The following is a 24,360-nucleotide window of genomic DNA, read 5'->3' as shown; positions in this document are numbered from 1 at the left end:
TTTTCTCAATTTAATTTGGCTTGTTTGTCATCTCTGAATATTGTGCTAAAATACTTAATTATAATAGTACATACAGTGAGCAGCAACCATTTTGGTTTTTTAAAGATTTTTTTATTATTATTATATATGAGCACACTGCAGCTGTCTTCAGACACACCAGAAGAGGGCATCAGATCTCATTACAGATGGTTGTGAGCCACCATGTGGTTGCTGGGATTTGAACTCATGACCTCTGGAAGAGCTGTCAGTACTTTTAACCACTGAGCCACCTCTCCAGCCCAAGCATTTTGTTGATACACGGTTTTTCTATGTAGAGCCTCTCACACTTAGTTCTCTTCCCTTCACCTCCCTGGTACTGAGATTAGAGACATGTGCCACCTGTCACATCCAGCTAGCGACTTCAGGAACCTAAGGCGTGATTTTTAGTAGGTGGGTGAAGGAGGCAGAGTGGTAGTACAGAAAACGAAACCATATGGCTACATACAGTGAGTCCTCAGCTGGGTGGGTAGAGTGTGATGGGAAGCTGTGCTGGCCTCTGTGGCGTTCATCTAGTGCGTTTGAAGGGAAGAGTGACTGAAACTCTTCACTGCATGCTATGCTTCATCTCATGTGCTGCACTTGGCCTTTCTACCCGTGCCCATCCTCACTACGGCACCCTGTCTTCCCTCCTCCTTGTGGTTACCCACAGGCCCTCAGGACCCCTGTGCTAGATGCTTCACAAAAACAAGCATTCCCTCTTTCATGCATGTGCCTGGTTAGCATCTGAAGGCTCTCTGTCATTTACCCTTGCCCCTGGCTTCGAGAGGTCCCAGGCCTAAGAATGTTCTTTCTGAGAGCCTTTGTCATGTCCTGGTCACTTGGCTTCCAGGTTTGATGTGCCCAAGAATCAGGGTTATATGCACTTTCCAGGCTCTGAGAGAGTGCTCAGATGGTCTGACTTACTGTTCCAACAGTGGGTAGAGGGTTTCAAGTATTGTGGTGCACCTACTAATTATGTATTTTTGTCCCAGTATTTGGGCTAAATACTCTAATGGAGATTGTTACTGAAGCCGGCCCTGGGAGTGGTGAAGGTGGGTCTTCCCCGTGAGCTGTGCATGACCTTTTCTTTTTTCCTAGCAGCTTCTCTGCCTGCCTAAGGGCCATCCTCCTCAAGGAGCAAGCAATGTCACGAGTGACCTGCCTTGCGTGTCCCCCACAACACCCATGCAGCCCATGGGGCATGCTGCTGGTGCATGTGGCATAGCCTGATCTCCGTCCCTATCTCCTGCGCATTGCCATGACTGCTTTCTACCTTTGTGTGATGTTCTGGTATCACCCTGCCCAGCCCTGCTGGGGAATGGGTGTGGACTTTGGCAACCCAGGGGTGTGATGACATGACCCCCAGACTTTGCAATGATGTGTCTCAATTCTACCTTCCCAACTTAGGAAACAGGAGGGCCTTAGTGGACCAGAAATCATCTGTCATTAAACACAGCCCTACTGTGAAAAGAGAACCTCCGTCACCACAGGGCCGCTCCAGCAACTCTAGGTAATAAGTGGCAGTTTGTTTGTCTTCTCCTTGAGGCAGTCGATTATCTCCTACAGTGTTGAGGATGAACTTGAACTGATGTCTACTTCCATCCCCAAGTGCTGAGGTTGTAGGCACTTACCACTTCACTTAACTGGCAGAGGGGATGATTCCTATTTTTAAACATCTTTCTGTTTGTTTTTTTGAGAAATGTTCAAGATTGGGAGAGTAGCTCTCAAAACAGTAGATTTAATCAATTCTCTGTCAGCACTTCCCGTTTTTAGGCCAGTTCCCAGGTAACAGTTTATGGTGTGGTTTATGGAGTGGAGACAGGGAAACTGCAGGAGTGTGGGAAGTTGTCAGACAAGATCCTTGGGGAGATAGGGCATGGTGGCCATGAGAGTCTGCACTTAGCTTTGTACTTGTCTCTGGGATATGTCTTATCTGGTGAAGCGGGGTTGCCTGCTCTACCAAGGGTCAGATCACCACAGAAGTGGTTTGTGGGCCCTGTAGCGAGAACCAACAGTTCCTGAAGGAAGTGATCCACAGTGTGCTGGATGGCCAGGGAGTGGGCTGGCTCAATATGAAAAAGGTGCGCCGGCTGCTGGAGAGTGAACAGCTCCGAGTCTTTGTCCTGAGCAAGCTGAATCGTGCAGTACAGTCCGAGGATGACGCCCGGCAGGATGTCATCCAAGATGTGGCAAGTATTTGGGCAAGGGAGCCAGGGTCAACTGGGCAGAATGTGGATGTTAAAGAAGAGTTGCCAGCTCTAGGTCCTGGCTCTTGTTGCAGGAGGTCAGTCGGAAGGTGTACAAGGGAATGCTAGACCTTCTCAAGTGCACAGTCCTCAGCCTCGAGCAGTCCTATGCCCATGCGGGTCTGGGTGGCATGGCCAGCATCTTTGGGCTTCTGGAGATTGCCCAGACCCACTACTACAGTAAAGGTAGGACGCATTGCCGTCTCCCTGTCAGGCCTGCAGTGCCTCTCTGCTGCCACACTTTAGGATTTTCATTTCCGGTGTGTTTATATGTAAGAAACGTTCCTACCATGCAAAACAAGGCCTAAGTTGTTCTTTCCATGTGCTAACTCTGCCCCACGTCCTCCTGTCCCCATCTCACTTTCCTTACTTGCTTTCTACTTCATGTCTCCTTTAACCACTTTTTGTATTTGTTCCTTTCCCCAGAACCAGACAAGCGCAAGAGAAGTCCAACAGAGAATGTAAATACTGCAGTTGGCAAGGACCCTGGTCTGGCTGGGCGGGGGGACCCAAAGGCAATGGCCCAGCTAAGGGTCCCTCAGCTAGGTCCTCGGGCACCAAGTGCTACAGGAAGGGCTCCTAAAGAACTGGACACCAGAAGTTTGAAGGAAGAGAACTTTGTGGCATCTGTCGGTATGTACTGGCGTCTGATACGGGCCTGGCTTCTTAACGATTCCTCCATGTTCACAGTTCATCAGAGTCCTGACTTTCTCTTCCCCGGGCTTGCTTTTGAGAGAGGGAGACAGGTCTTTGTCCACTTCCAGCAGCGTTCTTCCCCATGTCTGGTCTTGCTGCTTGCTCCATAGCTGCCTCACCAGCATCTTTGAGGAGCAATGGAAGTTTGCTTAGAGGCCCATGGAATGCAGTGCAGGGACTCTGGGCTGTATTCTTAATCCCTTTTTAATTCACATCTGATTTTCTTCACCTGGAGACAACACGTTCCTGGAAATTATTAGGAAATTTATAGATCCATCTTTGGGATGTAAAATTTTGATCATCTGGGTCTCTGCATCCAGTTTTTCCCCATCCAAGCAGCACATTGCTCTGGAATGTGTTCTGATTTGGCGTGTTTGGGTTCTAGACTCCAAAGTGATAGATTTCTGAGACAGCTCTTCTTTCTGTCTTTTCACCCCAGACTTGACTGGAGACTTGGTTAAGTTTGGAGTTTTCTCCGTTCACACTCTGGTGTCACCCGTTTGTCTCACTCCACCTGACCTTGAGTTTGATGCTCTCAGCTGATACTTGTTAGCCACCGCTGTTGTTGTGAGTTCTCATAGGATTGAAGCAGCTCTCTTTTTAGGTGTCTCTGGTTCTCTGGTTGGCAGATATTTTCCTAGGAGCTGTAGTAAATAAAGCCTGACTTTCTCCTGCCTCATACAGTGTTCTAGAAAAACATTTATCAGTTGTCCTGAAAGTCTTGACTGTACTTGGGCAGATCATGTCCCTTTAGAATCTCTGTCGCTTCATGTAGAAAACGAAGAGATTACACTAAATAAACTCTGAAGTTCCTCCCAGGAAATAAATGTTCTGAGTGGTATTTTTCGTTTTGTATTACTGAGAAGCTAATATTGACCATTTTCTGTTCTCTGTTTCTTCTACTGGAAGCATTTTTTCATAGATAGTGACTACAAATGTGTCTGTGTGTCTCTTACTTGATCAGGCAATAGTTCTGAGGGTAAATTTGTTTTTTGGTTTTTGGTTTTTTGAGGTTTTTTGGTGGTAACAGGAGGAGTCCTAACTGAATGCTTGGCCTCGGTCAGTTCCGGGAGTCAAGCAGATTTCTGCTCATGTCTCTGAAATTCTTTGACTGCTTGACCAGACTGTCTCTCTTATCTGTAATCTGTAAGCATGGCTGTCACTCAGTTTATTTGGCAGAGAGATTACAGTGTGGTAAGAGTCAAATGGTCTGTCTCTAGCCTATTCAGGTCCGGTTTCTCATATAAAATAAAAGGGTTTCATGAAGAGCCCTTTCAGCTCAAACACTGGGTGTGTTTACACTGGGAATAGCACTAGAGATTTAGAGTCTTCAGTTCCCGACTTCAGGGACAAACGATGGATTTTTGATTCCTCAACCCTACTCAAATAAACATATCTTTGTATCTCTTACCTGATAATGCTGTGTCTGAAACGGAATGAGACTGGGTGGTGGGTTCTAGTTCTTCGACAAGTCTGACTCTTTCTGTCTTTCTCTCCTGCTTGCATTGCATCTGGGGTAGAATTGTGGAACAAGCACCAGGAAGTGAAAAAGCAAAAGGCTTTGGAAAAACAGAGTAAGGAACGAATGCCCCTTCCTGTCCCCCAGTCTCCCATACCTGCCAACTTCCCAGGCCCAACTGGGACAGGCTCCCTTTCTCAGACCCACTCCAAATTTGTTCTCAGGCAGTATTTGGAGGAAGAGTTGTAAAGATAGGTCAGAGAATTCTTGGGGGTGGGCAGTGCTGTATTTGGGTTGAAAGCTGGTAGGTGGTGTGTAAATCCTCGGTGAATGGTGTGTAAACTGCTCCTTGCCCCTCCCTTTATTAGCAATCAAGCGTCTACTGAGTAACTACCCAAACTTTGGTTTTCTATTGCTCTATAGCTGGTGGGGAGAATGTCTGCCGATTGCAGCGCCCTCTGCGGCTGATACCTCCCTCACTGTTAGGCCTGTGGGTGCAGTTGGCAGAGATGGTTGCTGTCCCTCTGTGTTGAGTCTGTAGCTTGCCAGCTCTCTAGTGGCTTGCCTAGGCACACTTTCTTGCTATCTGTCTTTCTGTCCTTCTGCCATACCATCCTGGGTGGGTGAGTTAAAATAGGGGCTTTTTTTTTTTTTTTTTTTGGTCTTAAATATAGATGGTATAGGGTGGGGTAGACAGTATCTATGGAAACAGTGTTTCTTTCTTTCCTTTCGCCTAATCTTTCCTGGCCTCTTTAGACACATTTGTCAGTGAGCATCTGGGAATACATTAATGGTCTGTTTCAGGCACAGGTGAAACTCCAACTTTGAATGCCATGGGATGGGGTTTGTTTGTGGAATGTTTTGTGTTAGGATGATTTGCTCTGGATTTTCTCAGGTTGAGAAGATGGCTGCAAAAACCCTTGGCCAGGTCTAATGCACTACTTGGTTCTTACAGCTTCTGGGGACCTCTTCTCATGGGTCCCAGTGGTGGGGAGGGGCAGTCCCTGGGAAGTGACTTGGTGTGGAGCAGGCTCTGCTGTTGGTCCACTCCATCACTAGCCTGCCCGGAGCTTCTCTGTGCCGAGTAACACAAGTCTTCTCTACTCAGGGCCAGAGGTCATCAAGCCTGTCTTTGACCTGGGTGAGGCTGAGGAGAAAAAGTCCCAGATCAGCGCAGACAGTGGTGTGAGCCTAACATCTGCTTCCCAGGTTCGTGAGAGCCTTCCTGAAAACTGCCAGGGCTAAATTACTGCCTCACAGTAAGACACACAGACACATACATACACACAGGCACACATACACACAGACACACACACACATATAGACACACACACATATAGACACAGACACATACATACACAGACACACACACAGACACACATACAGACACACACACACACAGACACACACACACACAGACACACACACACAGACACATACAGACACAGACACACACACAGGCACACATACACACATATAGACACAGACAGACACATACAACAGACAGACACACACACACAGACATACATACACACACACATAGATACATACATATATTTTGGCAGTGGGAATTAAATTCAGGGTATACATTCAAGACTACCACTAAATTATACCATTAATCCTCAAAATACTTTTTATAGTTAAAAAAATAATCTCACAATAACCAATAACAAAGAAACTTAAATAAATAGAGTCATGAAATGTAATACTGCTATGAATTGTTTTAAAAAATTTAGCAGCACAGTATAATTTTATGTATGTATGGAATACAGCTATGAGAGGGAGGGTCTTACTGTCTAGCCCTGGCTGGCCTAGAACTTGCTATATGTAGACTCGACTGTCCTGGAAATTACAGAGATCGTCCTGCCTCTGTCTCCCAAGTGCAGGAATTAAAGGTGTGTGGTACACTGTCCACCTTCACTTTAGTTTTTAATAGATCTAGAAAGGATGACTAACAGGAAATACACTAAAAGTAGAGGCTAATGTGTGCAGTAGACTTATGGCTTGTTCTTATTTCCTTATTTTTTGTCTTCTACAGTATTTGTTTAATGTGTTATTTCATTGATGTAAGTTCATACATTCCATTTAAGAAAAAAAAATGAATTTGTTCAGGATCTTTCTAGAAACTGGTGTCCCTTTGTCTTATTTCAGAGGACTGATCAGGACTCTGTCATCGGTGTGGGCCCAGCTCTTATGATCCGAAGCTCAAGTCAGGATTCTGAAGTTAGCACCGTGGTAGGGGAATTCCACACTGGCCTCTTTGTGGGTGGGGTGCGGATTTCTCCCTGGAAGGGCTCCTTCCTTTTGAAGGCTGTTCTTAATCTTAGATCAGCTTGATTCTCATGGGTGTGTGCGTACAGAATATCACTCATGGGGAAGTTGGCACACCTTCGAGGTGATCCTTCTCACAGCAGTGCAGGGTCTAACTGGCTGTGGGAGTCCCTCTCTGGGGACTGTCCCTGACACCCTTTTGTCTTTTCCAGGTGAGTAATAGTTCGGGAGAGACCCTTGGAGCAGACAGTGATCTGAGCAGCACAGGCGACGGGCCAGGAGGTGAAGGCAGTGCCCACTTGGCATGTTCTCGGGCCACGCTGTCTGACAGTGAGATTGAAACCAATTCTGCCACAAGCACCATCTTTGTAAGCTTTATTTACTAACAAAAGACCGTTTCTTTAATGGGGAGGGAGGTGGGTTAGAGGCAATGAGAGGGAAAAGGCGGGGCTCTTGCTGACCATGTGTGTGGTACTGCAGAGGAAAGGGGAACCTCCCATAGTCACGCTGGGATGCATGTCTATGCATAGTCGGGTTTAGCTAGGATGGCTCTGCTCCTTCTCTCTTTCTTTCCATCTGTTTGGTTGTTTCTTCCCTCCCTCCCTCCCTCCCTTTCTTCCTTCCTTCCTTCTCCTCTCCTTTTCTGACAGTCTCACTGTGTAACCCAGGCTGCCCTCAAGCTTGTGTTCCTTGTGTTTCAGTCTCTCACGTGCCGGGATTATAAGTATGTACCACCCATCCCAGTGAAGTCAGTCACTGCTCTTATCCCACACCCCTGCACCTGCTTCTTCAGCCAGCTTTATCTACTCTGAGCATGTGTCGCTTTAAGAGGACAGTGGATATTCTCCACAACAGCTTTTCAGTCCTTTTTCTAGAGAGGACAGTGGAAGATAGGGTTCAAATTAAGTCATTTTTTACTACTGGTGCACTCATCTGTCTCTAGGTCCTTCTTCCTTCTGCATGTCTGCTCCTAGTACAGCCAGTGGAGACAGGGAGTTAAGAATTAGCAGGGCTGCTCAAGTTAGGGCCTGAGTCATTCTGAGTGTACACAGACTTCTTAAAATTTTATTTCCTTTACTTATATAAGTACACTGTAGCTGTCTTCAGACACACCAGAAGAGGGCATCAGATCCCATTACAGATGGTTGTGAGCCACCATGTGGTTGCTGGGAACTGAACTCAGGACCTCTGGAAGAGCAGTCAGTGCTCTTAACCACTGAGCCATCTCTCCAGCCCAAGACAGACATTTTAATAGAGCATGTAAGAAGTCCTTCCAGCTGGGTGCAGTGGCTCCTGCCTGTAATTCTTCTCAGGGGCTGAGGTAGATGGATCTTAAATTTAAGGCCAGCCTGCTACATGGTAAGACCTTGTCAAATGGGGTGGGGCCCAGGAAGATGTCCCAGCAGATAAAGGCTCTTGCCTTCAAACTTTGACAACTTTAGTTCCGTCCTTGGAACTACATGGTGGAAGGAAAAAACTAATTCCTAAAAGGTGTTTTCTGGCCTTCACATGCATATAACCCCCAGGATACACGTACAAAATGAATACATGTTACTTTAAACAGTCTTGAGGGCTGGAGGGATGGCTCAGTGGTTAGAGCACTGACTGCTCTTCCAGAGATCCTAAGTTCAATTCCCAGCAGCCACATGGTGGCTCACAACCATCTGTAATGGGATCTGATGCTCTTCTGGTGTGTCTGAAGATCGCTACACTGTAGTGTACTCAAAAAAAAAAAAAAAAAAGTCTTTTGAAACCTTTTTAAAAAGCCCTTTGTTAAGCTTTGATTCTGCACGCTAAAACAAATGTGTCATTCGTGCAAGATTCTGGTCACTATGTGCTACTTTTTCTTTCTTTTACCACACACTTGAGGTGAGAAAGGTTACTAAACTTCTTGTTTGATTTGTGTGAGTGTGTGTGTGTGTGTCTCTGTGTGTGTGTGTGTGTGTGAGTGTGTGTGTGTGTGTGTGTGAGTGTGTGTGAGTGTGTGTGTGTGTGAGTGTGTGTGTGTGTGAGTGTGTGTGTGTGTGAGTGTGTGTGTGTGAGTGTGTGTGTGTGTGAGTGTGTGTGTGTGTGTGTGTGTGTGTGTGTGTGTGTGTGATGTAGAAGATAATGTAGGAAAACTCTTGTTGGGCCCTCAGGCATACAGACACTTGCACACATATGATCATGTATACACAAGTAATTAACTTAATCATTCCTCTGGTCCTGTGGGGTAGATATTATGACGTTCCTTTTGTAGACAAGGAAAATGATCCTCAGCAGCTACAAAGTCAATAGAAAGCAGGGATCTGAGCCATGGCCAGGCAGACCTAGGCTCTGTGTTCTTGCTGTGGTGCTGTGCTACTACAAAGCTTTACCTTGTTTGTGGGGCAGAGGTGTGAGGCCTGCGTCGGCCTCAGACTTGTTATAAAGCTAAGGCTGGCCTTGAACTACTGATCCTCCTTTCTTAGCCTCCCCAGGACTGGGATTAGAGAGGCATGGCCAGCTCTAAGAGGAAGCTCACAGAGACTGAGGAATATAGGTCAGTGGGACAAAGACTTCCTGCTTTAGGAAGCAGTAACAGCAAACAGGGTTATTAGATTGACTTGTGGCCTAGTGTAGTAGGAGAAGCAGGGAAAATTATGTTGTTAATGGATGATGTGTAGGCCTGCTTAGTGTACAAGCCTCTCCCTGAGGTGCCTGGTTTGCTTTGTCTCTATTGGTTGGTAACTCTGGCATCTAACCTACCATCTTGTCTTTCTAGGGTAAAGCCCATAACTTGAAGCCAAAGGAGAAGCCAGCGGGTAGTCCGGTTCGCTCTTCCGAAGACGTCAGCCATCGGGTCTATCTCTATGAGGGACTACTAGGTAAGAAATGGTCTGGTAAGACCCCTTGCGTTGGAAGAAAGCTGGGTTCAGCCATGGTAGAGGGTGGCACGGGACAGCCGCTGCTTGGCTTTTTACTAATATCAATTTGACATCAAATAGCATTTTAAACTTCTTTTTAATATTCATTTATTTAATGGGGACAGGGTTGCATGCTACACACACACTCAGAGGTCATGGGACTTTAGAAGTTGGTTCTCTGCTTCCTCCTTCCACCATGTGGGCTCCAGGACTGAACTTGGGTCATCAGGCTTGACAGCACACACCTTTCCCCACAGAAGCAGCTCAGTGGCCCAGATAACATTTTAAAACCTGAACCAAGATACCTGTGGGATAAGCAGGGACTGAAAAGTAGATGAAGCTGGGCTTGGGCATTACTCACCAGGCTGTGCCTTTCTGTCTCCTTTCTTTCCTCTGGCTACCATGTTCCTCCCGGCTCACAAATTGGCAGGAAGGGACAAAGGATCGATGTGGGACCAGTTAGAGGATGCTGCTATGGAGACCTTTTCTATAAGTAACTGCTTCTCTTTGTGTGATGTGTTCACCCCTCCTGCTTGGAAGGGGGAAGGTCTCACTTGGAGGCCTCTGGGGTTGGAGACAAAATATATTAGATCTGGGAGAAAGCTTCAATTTCATTTGTTCTGGAATTTGAAATGACCTTGTTTTATCTAGGGATTACTCTTTTTATTTAGCAGCTACATTCACTAAATGTTAAATAAACCATGTTCCCCACCCAAGAAATAACCTTATTCCACACAGGCAAGGAACGTTCTACTTTATGGGACCAAATGCAGTTCTGGGAAGATGCATTTCTAGATGCCGTGATGTTAGAAAGAGAAGGAATGGGTATGGACCAGGGTCCTCAGGAAATGATTGACAGGTACGAGACTTCACAAACGCCCGGCAATATGCCTATTCAGTTCCTTCCGCATAGTCTCGTGGTCTTCCCCCTGAGGACTAACTTGTGCCTGGACTTCTGCTTAGGTACCTGTCCCTAGGAGAACATGACCGGAAGCGCCTAGAGGATGATGAAGACCGCTTGCTGGCCACGCTGTTACACAACCTGATATCCTACATGCTACTGATGAAGGTAACTTGGTATTGCTCATGTCCAGCTGTTACTGGTGCTGGAGGGAAAGACTAGGTCTGTTGCCTACATTTTGGAATAGATTGGAACTGCCGAAGTATCTGACTGCGGTCCTCATCCAGGCTCTCATGGCAGCTCGCCAACTATTCCTTTAACTGAAGCTGCCAGGCTGTTTTGTTAATGAATTTTTATAAAGGTGATTAATTATCACTTCTTACTTGTTTACTTTTAATTTTATGTGTTGCCTTTGCTAAGTTGTTTTAGGATACAACAGAGCTCTCCACAGAATACAGCTGATTTTATTTTATTTTTCAGTAAAATAGTCTAAAACCTTCAGGTGCTCAGAATTTATTTTTCAGCACCAGCCCTTAGGCAGAAACTTCTCTAGCTAGAAAAAGCTACCTTGCTGGGCATGATGGTTCATGCCAGTAAATAAAGGCACTTGAGAGGTAGAGGCAGGAGGATCAGGAATTCAAGGCCAGACTTGGCTATAAGTTGGAGACCAGATAAAAAACTATATAAAACCTTGTCAAAAAGAAAAAAATACCTGTTTACTTAACAGGGGAGTACTAGCTCTAGTTTGAGTTGTTCGGGCTCCGTATTTATAGCTGTGGAGAAGTGTATAGCAAATTATCAAGAAGAGCTCTTCTCTGAAGAGAAATGTGGATTTGGACTGGTGGTGGCAGAGAATTATTTCGAGAATGAGCCGCCCTGAGTTTCTCCCTAGCTTTTAAATGGGAAGCGATCAGTTGCCCAAGTACAGAGACAGTTCTGTGAGCCTTTGACTTCATTGATTCTGTGTCTTAGGTTTCTGTTGCTGTTGTAAGCATTATGACCAAAGGCAGCTTGGGAACAGAAGGGCTCATTGGGTAACTGGTGATAGCCCAGCATTAGGGGAAGCCAAGATAAGCCTGGAAGCAGAACACAGGCAGACACATGGAGGAGGGCTGCTTACTGGCTTGCTCAGGCTGCTTTCTTTCTTTTTCTTTTTTAATTAAAAAAATGTATTTACTTAGAAGCATTCAGAATGTCAACAAAACAGCCAAAGTTTTTTTTTTGCAATTATAGAGTGGTATTTAGTTAACAGAACAGCAAATATCTTCTTCATCTAAGCTGCAGCAGAGATGACTAAAGATGAAAATAAAACAAAAGAAAAAGAAACAAAAACAAAATACCCCCCCCCAAAAAACCGGAAAAACAAACAACCGAATCACTGTCCCCATATATAACTAATCTATGCTGTGCACCAACCTGCTTTAAATTTCCGTGCCAATTTCCAACCCCAACACTGTACCAGGCAAGGTTAGTGGCTACTGAAAATACCACTGGGACAGGGCTATCTAAAGACACATTCGGTAGTGTGTTAACTATACAAAAAAAAGACACTGAACAGTTTAAAAACAAATCTTACACAGCTTTACATTTCAATGTTTTTCTTTAAAAGAAGTGAGTTGTGTACAGGGGGGTTAAATGCTTTATAGACAAGAAAAAAACTGCACTAGAACCAACTTATTCATTATCATCATCTTCATCTTTGTCTTCCTCTTCTTCCTCCTTTTCCTCATCCTCTTCATCCTCCTCATCATCTTCTTCCTTCTTTTTCTTGCTCTTTTCAACCTTGACCACCCCCTTTTTCGCTGCATCAGGTTTTCCTTTAGCTCTGTAGGCAGCAATATCCTTCTCGTACTTCTCCTTCAGCCTGGCGGCCTTCTTCTCACAGGGCTGCTTGTCATTGCGGCAGTGTTGTTCCACATCTCTCCTAGTTTCTGTGTGACATCACCAATGGATAAGCCAGGATGCTCGCCTTTGATTTTTGGGCGGTAATCAGAACAGAACAGGAAGAAGGCCGAAGGAGGCCTCTTGGGTGCACTGGGGTCCTTGAACTTCTATTTGGTCTCCCCTTTGGGGAGATGTAGATTTTCATTTCTCTTCCATAATGAGCTTGGTCAGCCTTTGCCATACTGTCAAATTCCCCCTTTTCTTTAGCAGACATGGTCTCCCACCTCTCTGAGCACTTCTTGGAGAACTCTGAGAAGTTGACAGAAGCATCCGGGTGCTTCTTCTTGTGCTCCTCCTGGCAGGCTTGCACAGAGAACGCACATGAGGACATTGTGCCTCCCGGCTTCTTAGGATCTCCTTTGCCCATGTTCAGTTGATTTTCCTCCGTGAGGCAGTCACCCAGTGCCCATCCAGCTTTTGCTTGCCCTGGCGCTGTCTCTGTGGAACTCAATGTTTCTAGACCTCTACATCAACCTGCCCAGGGAAGGAACTGCCCACGGTGAGCAGCTGGGCTCTCACATCAGTCATTAATCAAAAAACAACTATTAGACTTACCTGCAGTCCAGTCTTACAAAGGAATCTTCTCAATTGAGAGTCCTTCCCAAATAATTCTACCTTATTGACAAAAGCTAGTCAGCATTTCCTGTGGTCGGGGTGGATGGTGGTGCTTATCTACAGGGTGTCTCAGGTACCAGAGTCCCACTGTTACTGTGCCTGTGTTACTGTTTCTAAATCATACTCTAGGAAGTCCCTTTCGGGAGGATGTTACGGTATTGGTAAAGAACAGGAAGAGGTTGATACCCAACTTTTTTTTTTAAGATTTATTTATTTTATATATGTAAGTACATTGTAGCTGTCTTCAGACACACCAGAAGAGGGCACAGATCCCATTACAGATGGCTGTGAGCCACCATGTGGTTGCTGGGAATTGAACTCAGGACTTCTGGAAGAGCAGCCAGTGCTCTTAATCACTGAGCCATCTCTCCAGCCCGATTATCTAAGAGCCACTTTTCTGTAGAAGTTAACTAGAGGCAGAGACAATTATTTTCTCCCCAGCTTATGGACAGAATACACAGTTGAAAGTGTTCTGCCACAGTCAGTAATAGAGTCTTTTAGAATTTCGTTTATCTCAGGTAAGTGGAAACTTTGACATTTTCTTGTCTCTGCCTCAATTGGGAAGAGAGAAGATCCTTTCTAGATTCCTGTCTTGGCTTTACAGGTGAACAAGAACGACATCAGGAAGAAAGTACGGCGCCTAATGGGAAAGTCCCACATTGGGCTGGTGTACAGCCAACAAATCAACGAGGTGCTCGATCAGCTGAACAACCTGGTGAGCACACCAGACCATCCCTTGGGCCTCCTTCATTCTGTGTGTCTTCCTCCCTATACAGAACTTCCACGAGGATCACTCCTGGTTAATCTCTAGTTCAGAGAATGGGACAGTGGTTTAGAGTATGGGTGGTTAGTAGTTTAGAGATGAGTAGAGAGTAGTTTAGAGAATGGGACAGTGGTTTAGAGATGGGTAGTTATAGTCAATAGTTTAGAGATAGGTAGTTATAGTTAGTGGTTTAGAGATAGGTAGTTATAGTTAGTGGTTTAGAGATGGGCAGTTATAGTTAGTGGTTTAGAGATGGGTAGTTATAGTTAGTAGTTTAGAGATGGGTAGTTATAGTTAGTAGTTTAGAGATGGGTAGTTATAGTTAGTGGTTTAGAGAATGGGTAGTTATAGTTAGTAGTTTAGAGATGGGTAGTTATAGTTAGTAGTTTACAGAATGGGGCAGTAGTTCAGTGTTGGACTCTCAGTACTCCAGCTGTTATGCTACAGCAGTTTCCACATGAGGTTTGTAGATACCTGGGGAATCTATGAGATGAAATCTGTTCTCATCATACTAAATGCCTCTCTTCCTCTCTCTCTCTCTCTGTCTCTCTCTCTCTGTCTGTCTGTCTGTCTGTCTGTCTCTCTCTCTCTCTCTCTCTCTCTCTCTCTCTCTGTCTGTCTCTCTCTCTCTCTCTATTTGTTTTTGTCTATGTGTGCTAGGGGATACTTGGCTAGAGTTCCCTTTTACTATGTGGGTTCTAGAGACCGAAGTCAGGCTGACAAGTTGTTTACTTGCTGGGCTACATTGCCAACCCCCTTTTTATTTTATTTTATTCTAGACCAGGCTTGCCTTAAACTCACAGAAACCCACCTGCTGCCTCCCTCACGTGTTGGCATTAAAGGTGTGCACCTTATTTTATTTATTTTCCTCCGATGAGAATGAGATCTTGTGGTCCAACTTGATATTCAACTAAGAATGACCTTAGATTTCCAATCCTCTGGCCCCAGCTCCCAAGTACTGGAGAAAACAGGAATGCACCAGGGCCAGCTCCTTCCTCTATTTTGTCCTTTCTTTCTTGCTTGCTTGCTTGCTTATTTTTTTAATGGTGTTTTTTAATGTAGCTTAGGCTGGCCTCAAAGTTGTGATCCTCCTGCCTTAGCCTCTTGAGTGTGTGGTACCATGCCCAGCACAAGAATGCAGCTATTTTCTCCTAAACTAAACATTAAAAAGATTTGTAAGTAAAACATTGATACTCTTTTTATTGTCGCTGTTATTAGAAGAAATACATTTTATAAAAGGTGTGTTCTTTATCATATGCCAATATCAGCAAATTATTACATCCTGACCACACACCCCTCTCCTCCCAATGTCACTAATGTTTCAGGAGGAGTAAGCATAGCCATAACTTACATAAACAGAAATTCTTTGAGATTTCCATTTTTAAGAGGTGTAGGGACTCTGACTCCAAAAAGTCCTTGGACCTTCCCTATAGCCAGTGGCAAGCAGATAATATGGTGCTAAGCAGTGGACATAGTGGCACAGGCCTTTGATTCCAGCACTCAAGAGGCAGAGGCAAGCTGATCTCAAGTTCAAGGCCAGCCTGGTCTATGGAGGGAGTTCTAGGACAGCCAGGGCTGCACAGAGAAACCCTGTCTTGAAACAAAGTAACAAACAAAGGGAAAGATTGGACTAAGGAAGCTGTTAGGAATTTAATTGCTAAGTGAGATTTTTTAAAAATTATTTTATTTATTTACATTTCAAATGTTGTCTCCCTTCCTGGTCCCCCTTCCATAAGCCCCATACCCCATCCCCATTTCCTGAGAAATTTTTTTTTTAAATGTCAGATCTGTGTGTAAGACCAACCAACACCTGAAAGTTTCTAAGCGTCTCTTTTTCCTCAGAATGGACGAGATCTCTCCATCCGATGTAGCGGCAGCCGGCACATGAAGAAGCAGACGTTTGTCGTGCATGCGGGGACGGACACAAATGGAGACATCTTTTTCATGGAAGTGAGTTCATGTTGGAGAGCCAGAAGAATATTCGGGGACATAAGAAGCTCCTAGGACAGTGCTAGGGATTTTTTTTCCTATGTATCATTAATTTATCAAGTTATTATTGCAAATGATTAGGTAGCTGTGTGAGCCTCACCATTTCTTTTCTCAGTGTGTGTGACATAATTTCGTTGTCCATGAATGAGAACACGACACGTGTTCGGTGGCGGCTGCTGCGTGTTCTAACCTTCACTTCCGGTTTCTACTGTCCTCATTCTTTCAGCTGAAAAGTGTTGTCACCTTTGTCTCCTCCAGGACACTAGAAAGGCAATAAGACGTGACTGTAGCCAGGCAGTGATGCTGCACACCTTCAGTCCCAGCCTGGTCTACAGAGCGAATTCCAGGACAGCCAAGGCAACACAGAGAAACCAAGGAACAGATGACGTGAACATAAATTATGTTTCCCTTTCTGTGGGAAGGGAGTAGAGACCTCTAGCGTGCACTAGCACTAGTGTGCACTAGCGTGCTGGTCTGTTGATCACAGTACAGCGTGGCTACCTTTTTGCTGGCCTGTACCTAGTCTTCAGTCAGCATTTCCTGCATACTCGTCTACACTAGAACAAAGAGACCTTTTCTTTTATCTTTCCTCCTTTTAAACAATTGTATGTTCATGTGTGTATCACAGCATGTGTGTGGACATCAGAGGTCAATGAATAGGAGTTGGTTTTTTCTCTGTTCACCATATGGACTCAAGATATAAACTCAAATTCAGGGTCTAGCCTTGACCCCAGTCCCTTTACTCACCGGGCCATCTTGGAGCCCTGTTTTCATTTTTGTTTTGATTAGTTTTGTGTTTGAGATAGGGTTTTACATAGCCATAGCTGGCCTGGACCCCACTATAGAGACCAGGCTGGCTTTGAGCTCACATAGATCTGTCTGCCTCTGCCTCCAAGTGCTGGAATTAAAGGCATGCATCCCTTGCCCACCTTTGATAGTTAAAAATTTTAAGCATGTCCTTAAGTAGGTTCTACCGATTGCCAGTTACTCTGTTGAAGAAATTCACTTTCTGCCTTTAGGGCATCTAAACTTTTTGGTGATCTTATCTCCCGTTTCTCCGCCATTTGTATTTCTTATGTAAACTATCAGCACAGTAGAGATACTTGATTTTAGATTCAATTTTTTAGCAAAAATACCCTCTAAGTAAGAGTGGTCAGGAGCAGAGCTGAGGGGGCTTGGATTTAAAGAACATCAATGTGTTAGAATAACTATGCAAATCATACCTTATTTGCATGTGCCACCACGGGTGTCTGGGGAACAGAAGATAACTTGGTAGAGTCAGTTCTGCCTTGTTCCATGTTTGTGAGGGCTTGGGGATCAAAATCACGTTTTCTCGCTTGCTCAGCAAGCGCCGTTGTCGCCGAGCCTCCTCACTGCCCTCAGGGTGGTGGGTTTTCATCGTAGCTGGACTTAGTTATGTCTAAGCAGCTGACTGGGCACTTTCTGTGTGCAAACGCTCTGCTGTTGAGCCACATTCCCAGACCTTTACCTGGCTTTTGATGTACATTAAGAATTGTATGGATGTTGTGCCAGGCGTGATGGTACCCTCTTATAATCCCTGCATTCAGAAGGCAGAGGCAGGATGATCTCTGTGAGTTCAAGGCCGGCCTGGTCTACATGACAAGGGTCAGGACATTGAGGAGTACATAGAGTGAGACCCTGTCTACCAGAACAGCACAGAGAGTGTGCACAGTAATACATTTAATAGTGTTACTCTCAGTGGCCCTCCTGAGCTTACTCAACATGACACAGCTGGTAGGGTACAGCTGGGATGTCAACCCACGCAGTCTTTGTCTCAGGCCCATACTCTAACCAGTGTGCCACCCTGTCACTCCAGTGATTGAAGGTATGAGAATTGGTGAGTTCATCTGGAGGGAACTGTTGAACAAGAAAAGCATACGAAGGGGACATTGCTTCTTAACACTTCTCATCCTGTATCGAGTAATGTTTATGCAGTACCCATTGTTTATGCGTCACTTAGATAATTAAAAGTATCTTATAGTAATTTAGTGAATTCTAAATACAAGTATTTAGAGAAGAGCTAAGACTAGAAAATGCACTGGCCTCGGTTGTTTTTTCCCCAGTTACGCTTAACCTGCCTGATAACAGGGCTGATTCCTCCGCATGGTTGTAAGATGGAGGCAGGAGACACTCCAAGCCCTTGGTCTAGAGAGCAACTATGAGGTGGTAACCAACTAATGGACAGTGCGCCTGTCACAGACTCCATTTCTGTCAGTAATCCTGACAGAAAGTATGGCCAGCAGCTCACTGTTTCCCCTAAGGGGACCCTGAGTATTAGGCAGAGAACTTGGCCGTAGCTGCTCCCAGGGCCAGTCATGCCGTCCTTTCATGTGAGACGGGTGTGGTGTGACCTGGGATGGGAAAGCTGTCTCAGAGCAGAGCACCGACCATGCTGTGTGTTTCAGGTGTGTGACGACTGTGTGGTGTTGCGGAGTAACGTGGGGACAGTGTGCGAGCGCTGGTGGTATGAGAAGCTCATCAACATGACCTACTGTCCCAAGACCAAGGTTCTGTGCTTATGGCGCAGAAATGGCTCTGAGACCCAGCTCAACAAGTTCTATACCAAGAAGGTACCTGGGCCTGTTTGGGCTGGGGTTGAATAGGCATTTGGGAAGCTAAAATTCCGAAGTCCATACCTAGAGCCGACTTTGGCCTCCAGCTCCCATGTGGAAGGCTTACACTGGTTCTGAGACCTGACATTGACCGTAACCTTTGGGAGCTCTAGAGCAGGGAACATGGAACCCTGGAAGGGCTCCCGTCATAGGACATCCCCCCTGTGCCACAGTGTCGGGAGCTGTACTACTGTGTGAAAGACAGCATGGAGCGTGCCGCGGCCCGGCAACAGAGCATCAAGCCTGGTAAGGAGCAGACACCCCCGGCTATCCTCCTTCTCAACACAGAGACCTGCTTAGAAAACTGGGCCATGGGATTTTCACCTCACCAGTCAGCTGACACCTTCCTTTTCCACAGGGCCTGAACTAGGTGGTGAGTTCCCTGTGCAGGACATGAAGACTGGAGAGGGTGGCTTGCTCCAAGTCACCTTGGAAGGGATCAATCTCAAGTTCATGCACAACCAGGTATGCACAAGAGGCAGCAGCAGGCGGCCTCCTGCCCTAGTGTTTTGCTATGTAAGGTCAGTTTCCAGGCTCTCGGTGCTCTCCCAGTAGGAGGGAGAGCCTTGGGCAAGACAGAGGCGAATGGCTAGAGCCGAGAGATGAACCAGGGGGGCACAGTGAGTGGTGAGAGCACCAGGCTCTGAGCAGATGCAGCAGGGAGCCTGTGCTGGGGAGTCGGAAAGAGAAAGGCTGGGTGGCTGTGCTGCCCACCCGTTAGACTCACAGTGTGAGTGGGAGCGTCTCACTTGGCCCCTCTCGCGTGTCTCTGCCTTCCTGTATTCCCAGGGTGTGCTTCTCTTGATGGTTTTGCTTTGAGAGTGTAGATTGGCCGATATCCCTGTGTACTTCGTGTGTGTGTGTGTGTGTGTGTGTGTGTGTGTCTGTCTGTCTGTCTGTCTGTCTGTCTGTCTCTATCCTCTCCAAGTGTGGGTGTTTGCCTTTTTCTGCTGATTCTTGTCCTTTCTCTTCCTCTGGGTGTCCCTACTCTGCCCTGCTCCGCAGGCCTATGCCCTTCCTTTGATGGGGGAATGTTTCAGGATCCTTTTTCCTACCGTGGTTTCACCCTAGGAGCTGACTTCTCTTCTTCTTCTTGCTCTTTTAACACAGTGATACTTTTTCTCTCAGTGGACATCCCTTAAGCTAATTCCCTCTGAGGCCAGCGCATCATCCCAGGTCCGTTCCCGGCTGACTCCTCACACAAGTGCCTTTCTTCCCCTCCCCTAAAGTCCCCCAGACTCTGAACTAGGTCCTAATAGGATATCCAGAAGCCTCTGGCCAAGCACCAGGGATTCAGTGGAGGTGGAGCTCTGACTTGACATCACTTGTCCCTCCTTGACAACGTAGCTGGGAGGTTCAGATACAAGAAATAGCTAAATAGCTGCCCAGACATCCCGCCGTTCGACTAGTGTGTTTCCAGTCTGGAACCTAGTGAGGCAGTGTACACATAAAGATCTTAGGGTTATCCCGACGAAGGGGAATGCCTGTGTACTATTGTAGACCATGAAGGAGCTAGAGAGGAGCTTCTGATGCCATTGCAGGGCCGTGCCCCTCGCTTCCAGAAAATGAACAGATGAGCTCTTGTTCATTCGTACCCAGAAGTGCCACCTACCTTCTTGTTCAGTGCTCAGTGTCCCCATCCCGAGCCTTCACGTTAACAGTTGTATACCACGTAAAATGGCCTGAATTGGAAGGCGTGGCTCCTAGAAGTAGCGTCCTACAGACAGTAATGGTGAGGGCTGACTTCTGGTCTAGAATGTTAATGGAGCAGTGCTTGTGGCCTGACCTGTCTTTTGCCTACAGCGAGCAGCTAGGGTGAACAGAGCGTTGGCACAGCAGAGGGGAAGAGCATAGACTTGGAGTCAGAATGTGCTTGGATCTGAGGCCCAGCTTCATTCATCATGAGCTAACAAATGTTCTGATCCTGTTTCTCTCTCATCTGTAACATGGAGACAGTACTGTACTGTGCCAGTCAGATAAAAGTTTGTAAAGTGCCAAGTCAGTGCTCAGCAGTGGCGGCAGTTACAGTGTTACTTCTTGGGAGGTTCTGGATCCTGTGTCAAGGAAGATAAGACCATCTCCCACCTTAAGGATAGTCTGAGGGAAGCTTTGCACCCATGCCAGCCCTCTGCGCCGGAGGAGGATGTATGGAAGGGTAGAGACCTGAGGGACTGAGTCAGAGATCCCTGGGGCACCGTGTCCTATGAGTGCTGCCTGGGCAGAGGGTATGGGTGGGTAGCCCAGGTCAGCCAAGGGGCCTTTGGGTTGGGTTTGACCATTAAAACTAATGCCTTCATTTCTCTCCCATGCTTTCTCCTCCGGCCAGGAGCGGAAGGTACTTGCCCTTTCTGCTTTCTTCGCTTCTTAGCGCTTTTGATTGTGTGTGTGTGGATTCTGACGTCTTCCCTTTGGGAACTAGGCTTCCTTGGGGAACATGGGCTGTAGCTGGGAGAGCGGGCTTCATGGGGCAGGGGTGGAGCCTTTGGGCCTTACCCCCGCCCCCTCCCTCTCTTGCAGGTTTTCATAGAGCTGAATCACATTAAAAAGTGCAATACAGTTCGAGGCGTCTTTGTCCTGGAGGAATTTGGTAATTACACTATTTTGCTCTTAGGTCTGGACTCACGTGGCAGTAACTCAAACCTTGGAGCTCCAGAGGAAGGACTAGGGCAGGGGGACAAAAGCCTTTGCAGTGAGGTCAGGAGGTGACAGGAAAGGAAAGGAGCCCTGAGAACACAGAACAGAAAGGAGAAAGACAGGGTAACCAGTGGTTCCCTGAGAGCGGGAAGCCTTGGACAGGTTAGAGTCTAGGATGGTAATGATGTAGTGCCCTCTTTCTGGGTTTGGCCAGCCAGTGGTCAGAAAGTTCTGGGCAGAGCAGACTGATGATCCTCAAGCTCTGTTGTGTCCATGTTCCTACTGCCGTCTCTCTAGCAGCCCCACAGGTTCTGCCCAGCCTGGTACCACTCTGGGTTCACCTGCCTCTGTTCTAGAGGGGATGAGGCATCACGGGCAGACGCAGCTGAGGCCAAAGAAGCCTCGTGGGCCTCAGAGGCAGAAGGGCAGGTCTATCTGGAAGCTGGATCCCTCCCCAACAGGCACTGAGGAGTGGTATAGTGGGGCTCACCTGGGGCTTTGAGTTCCTGCTGGGTTTGTGCTTCATTCTTTCGTGCCCCTTATCGCTGCTATGAAAACCTTCATTCTCCAGCAGGTAACGTGACCTCTGACCTCGGCTCTGCTGCCTTCCCCCAGGCCCCAGCCTTGGGCCCTGCATTGGGTGGTGGGCTCTTCTCAACCAACCTAGCTGCTTCCATGACTAGTGGTCTCTCCTTCTTCTCCCCAGCCTCTTCCTTCCAATGCCCCTCCCCCTTGTGCTGGCTCACTGTTCTGAGTTCTCTCTTCACTGTGCTCCCTTCTCTCTTTTGCCAGAGAGATACTTGGGGAACTCTTCCAACTCAGGAGAATGATCTGGGGCTTCTTGCTCTGTCTCTGATGAGCTTATTTCATGCTAACACTGGGTTCTGGGTATTCTCCCTCCCAGGGTCAGAAGAAGGTGTGGCCAACTCTCATTCTATCTTTTCTGCCCCCAGAGGGATGCCATACCCTTCTCCCAGTCTCACAAGGCCACACTGATGGCTGGACCTGGGGGACCCTACTCCTTCCTCTGGCTGGGCACAGCCCCTGCATGGCTGGGATGGGTTGACTCCTAATCTTGCACTCTGGGCTGTGGACATGTGTGTACTTGCCTGATGCTCCCCGTTACCTCCACCTGGGCACTGTACTCGCTTTCTCTCCTGATCAGTGTGTCTGCTCCAGAGCCCTCTGACGCTCTCCCTCACACAGGCAGGCCCGAGATTCTCCTGCCTCACAGGAGTTGATGTCTCCTCCAAGTCTGATGCTGGGTTTAGTATACTTCATATAACAATATGACCCTCTGTGGAGGGGTTGTGGGAGGAATGATATTTATCATGACTAGATTTGTGGGCTCTGGTGACAAGGATGAGTTAATGGGCATCTCAGCAAGGGAGGCACAGGCTAGAGACCACTCTCTTCCCTACTGCAACTCCTCAAAAGCCCTGGACAGTAGCCGTGACCAGGTGGGCCAGCCCTTCTACCCTGGGCACCCCAGGAAGTACACAGATCCAAACTGCCAAGTAAAGAAAGAGCCACGGCAGACCTCCCATGTCTGTTTGAAGAGTCTTCCTGGACAACCCAAGGAGTCTGGCTGGACAGGCTGAGCTCTGTTCTGTCATAGCCTAAGCCACCACAGCCATTGTGAGAAGATACAGAGGGAAGGGAGCCTGGCACCGGGCGCTGCCACCCAGGGGAGTAGGACACTGTTGCTCTTAGTTTTGAACTTTCTGTTTTGTTTCTTGCCCGTCGGTTTTAGTTCCTGAAATTAAAGAAGTGGTGAGCCACAAGTACAAGACTCCAATGGTGAGTATGCACTTCACCCACGGCTCCCTGGGGACCTTCCGACAAGAAGGGTGGACCCTCATGGGGGATTGGTCTAGATGCCGATGGTTCAACACAAGTCAAAAAACATCTTTCATCTTGGGGTACATGTGCTGACTCCTAGTCTCTCAGGAGAAAAGCTTCCCAAGACTTGCCTGAGGCTCACTCGGCCCAGAGGCCTGTGCTGCTGTTAGAGCAGGGCCTTGTACTTAGGCTGACCCTCCACCAACGAAGGTGCCTCACAGGAGTCTCGTGTGGCTGACCAGCAGGTCTTGTGTTTCCTGCAGGCCCACGAGATCTGCTATTCTGTGTTGTGTCTCTTCTCATATGTGGCCGCAGTTCGTAGCAGTGAAGAAGACCTCCGAACCCCGCCTCGGCCTGTCTCCAGCTGATACAGAGGGGTTCCACAGCTGGCCCAGCCCAGGGGTCACCCCTTACCTCTTGCTGCTGTGACTGAGACGGGGATGATGCGTTTATCTCTGCAACCTCCTTCCCACGGTTTAGCTGGTTTCATTTTACTACTGAGTGTGTCTCTGTGTCCATCTGTCACGGGGCTAAGCTAGTCTCGTCTTCTCTTCCTACAATAGCAGGCTAGCCTACTGTCCCCTCAGGGCTCCAGCGAGTGTGTGTGTCTGTGGGGTCACTGTGAGCCCACTATTGCCTGTCCTTGCACTGTGGTCCATGTCCCTGTCCTTATCACTCCAGTTTAGGGCTCTTCTCTCCATCCTCTGTGATCTGGCACTGTGGGGCACCTGGGACAGTTCCACTCTGGGAACTGAGAGACACTTGGGCACAGCCATCCTGGCTGAGAGTCTGGGAGGATTCAAAAGAAGCTCAGTAAGTGGCAACGTTTCTGCTTCCTCACACAGTTCCTAAACTGTGGCTGCAGGCCATGCTGCTGCCTGCCCCACTCCATCAATGGGTGTTCCTGAATGGCTACCATGTGTTGAGCTGGGGTTTTTGCAGTGCTCTTCCTGGCCTTCGGCTTGAGAGGACAGAGGAGTGAGGTGATGGTGTCCCAGACAGCATCAGCCTAAGAGCTGGGAGAGGTAGGCCGGGCACAGCCCAGCATGTGTGCCTGCCTGTCAGCAGGCAGTCTCCTGGCTTCCATGCCAGAGGAAAGCTATGGACTGGACAGGAGAGGAATGTAAATATTTCAGCTCCACACTATTTATAGAAAATGTACAGCTGTGTGATGTGAAATAAATGTCCTAAACTCTGCTTGAGCTCCCTTGCTTTCCTCTCAGCTCAGGCCTAAGGAAGGCTGTTCCTAGCTCATCTACACCAGCTTTGGCATACTGAGGCCCTGCTCCAGCCTCCTGCTTTCAGGGCTTCCTGGGGTGCCAGAAAGGAACACCTACTACACTACGGCTGTAAAGGCCTGGGATGCTCTGGCCACTAGAGAGAGGAGGTGACCTGATGCAGAAGTCAGAGGAGAGCACAGGTGTGCTCAGCTGTGTGTCTTATGCTGAGTAAAACAAAGTGGTA

General features: G+C 47.3%; 1 protein-coding gene across 31 annotated transcripts in view; it reads left to right on the top strand.

Annotated features, from left to right (window-relative positions):
- MADD (MAP kinase activating death domain) overlaps nucleotides 1-24,053 on the top strand; it is a 39,173-nt gene extending 15,120 nt beyond the window's left edge. For 2 of the 31 annotated variants that reach the window (XM_080930879.1, XM_080930898.1), the window contains exons 16-35: nucleotides 1,011-1,070; nucleotides 1,426-1,528; nucleotides 2,021-2,207; nucleotides 2,300-2,450; nucleotides 2,691-2,897; nucleotides 5,528-5,628; nucleotides 6,571-6,642; nucleotides 6,903-7,058; nucleotides 9,434-9,536; nucleotides 10,006-10,068; nucleotides 10,314-10,434; nucleotides 10,539-10,644; nucleotides 13,640-13,750; nucleotides 15,641-15,748; nucleotides 18,214-18,378; nucleotides 18,594-18,666; nucleotides 18,779-18,885; nucleotides 20,938-21,007; nucleotides 22,808-22,854; nucleotides 23,160-24,053. In XM_080930879.1, coding sequence (XP_080787005.1) covers nucleotides 1,011-1,070; nucleotides 1,426-1,528; nucleotides 2,021-2,207; nucleotides 2,300-2,450; nucleotides 2,691-2,897; nucleotides 5,528-5,628; nucleotides 6,571-6,642; nucleotides 6,903-7,058; nucleotides 9,434-9,536; nucleotides 10,006-10,068; nucleotides 10,314-10,434; nucleotides 10,539-10,644; nucleotides 13,640-13,750; nucleotides 15,641-15,748; nucleotides 18,214-18,378; nucleotides 18,594-18,666; nucleotides 18,779-18,885; nucleotides 20,938-21,007; nucleotides 22,808-22,854; nucleotides 23,160-23,264 — 2,216 coding nt within the window. In that variant the 3' untranslated portion in view covers nucleotides 23,265-24,053. Of the gene's footprint in view, nucleotides 1-1,010; nucleotides 1,071-1,425; nucleotides 1,529-2,020; nucleotides 2,208-2,299; nucleotides 2,451-2,690; nucleotides 2,898-4,480; nucleotides 4,535-5,527; nucleotides 5,629-6,570; nucleotides 6,655-6,902; nucleotides 7,059-9,433; nucleotides 9,537-10,005; nucleotides 10,069-10,313; nucleotides 10,435-10,538; nucleotides 10,645-13,639; nucleotides 13,751-15,640; nucleotides 15,749-18,213; nucleotides 18,379-18,593; nucleotides 18,667-18,778; nucleotides 18,886-20,937; nucleotides 21,008-22,807; nucleotides 22,855-23,159 lie in introns of all 31 variants that reach the window. The other 29 variants (XM_080930877.1, XM_080930876.1, XM_080930883.1 and 26 more) reach the window with 17 other exon arrangements.
- The last annotated feature ends 307 nt before the right edge of the window (nucleotides 24,054-24,360 follow it).

The sequence above is a fragment of the Micromys minutus genome, assembly GCF_963924665.1.
Source record: "Micromys minutus genome assembly, chromosome: 17".
In the NCBI taxonomy this organism is placed as follows: Eukaryota; Metazoa; Chordata; class Mammalia; order Rodentia; family Muridae; genus Micromys; species Micromys minutus.
Note: the sequence above shows the minus strand (reverse complement) of the source record. Positions and strands in the feature narration are given on the sequence as shown.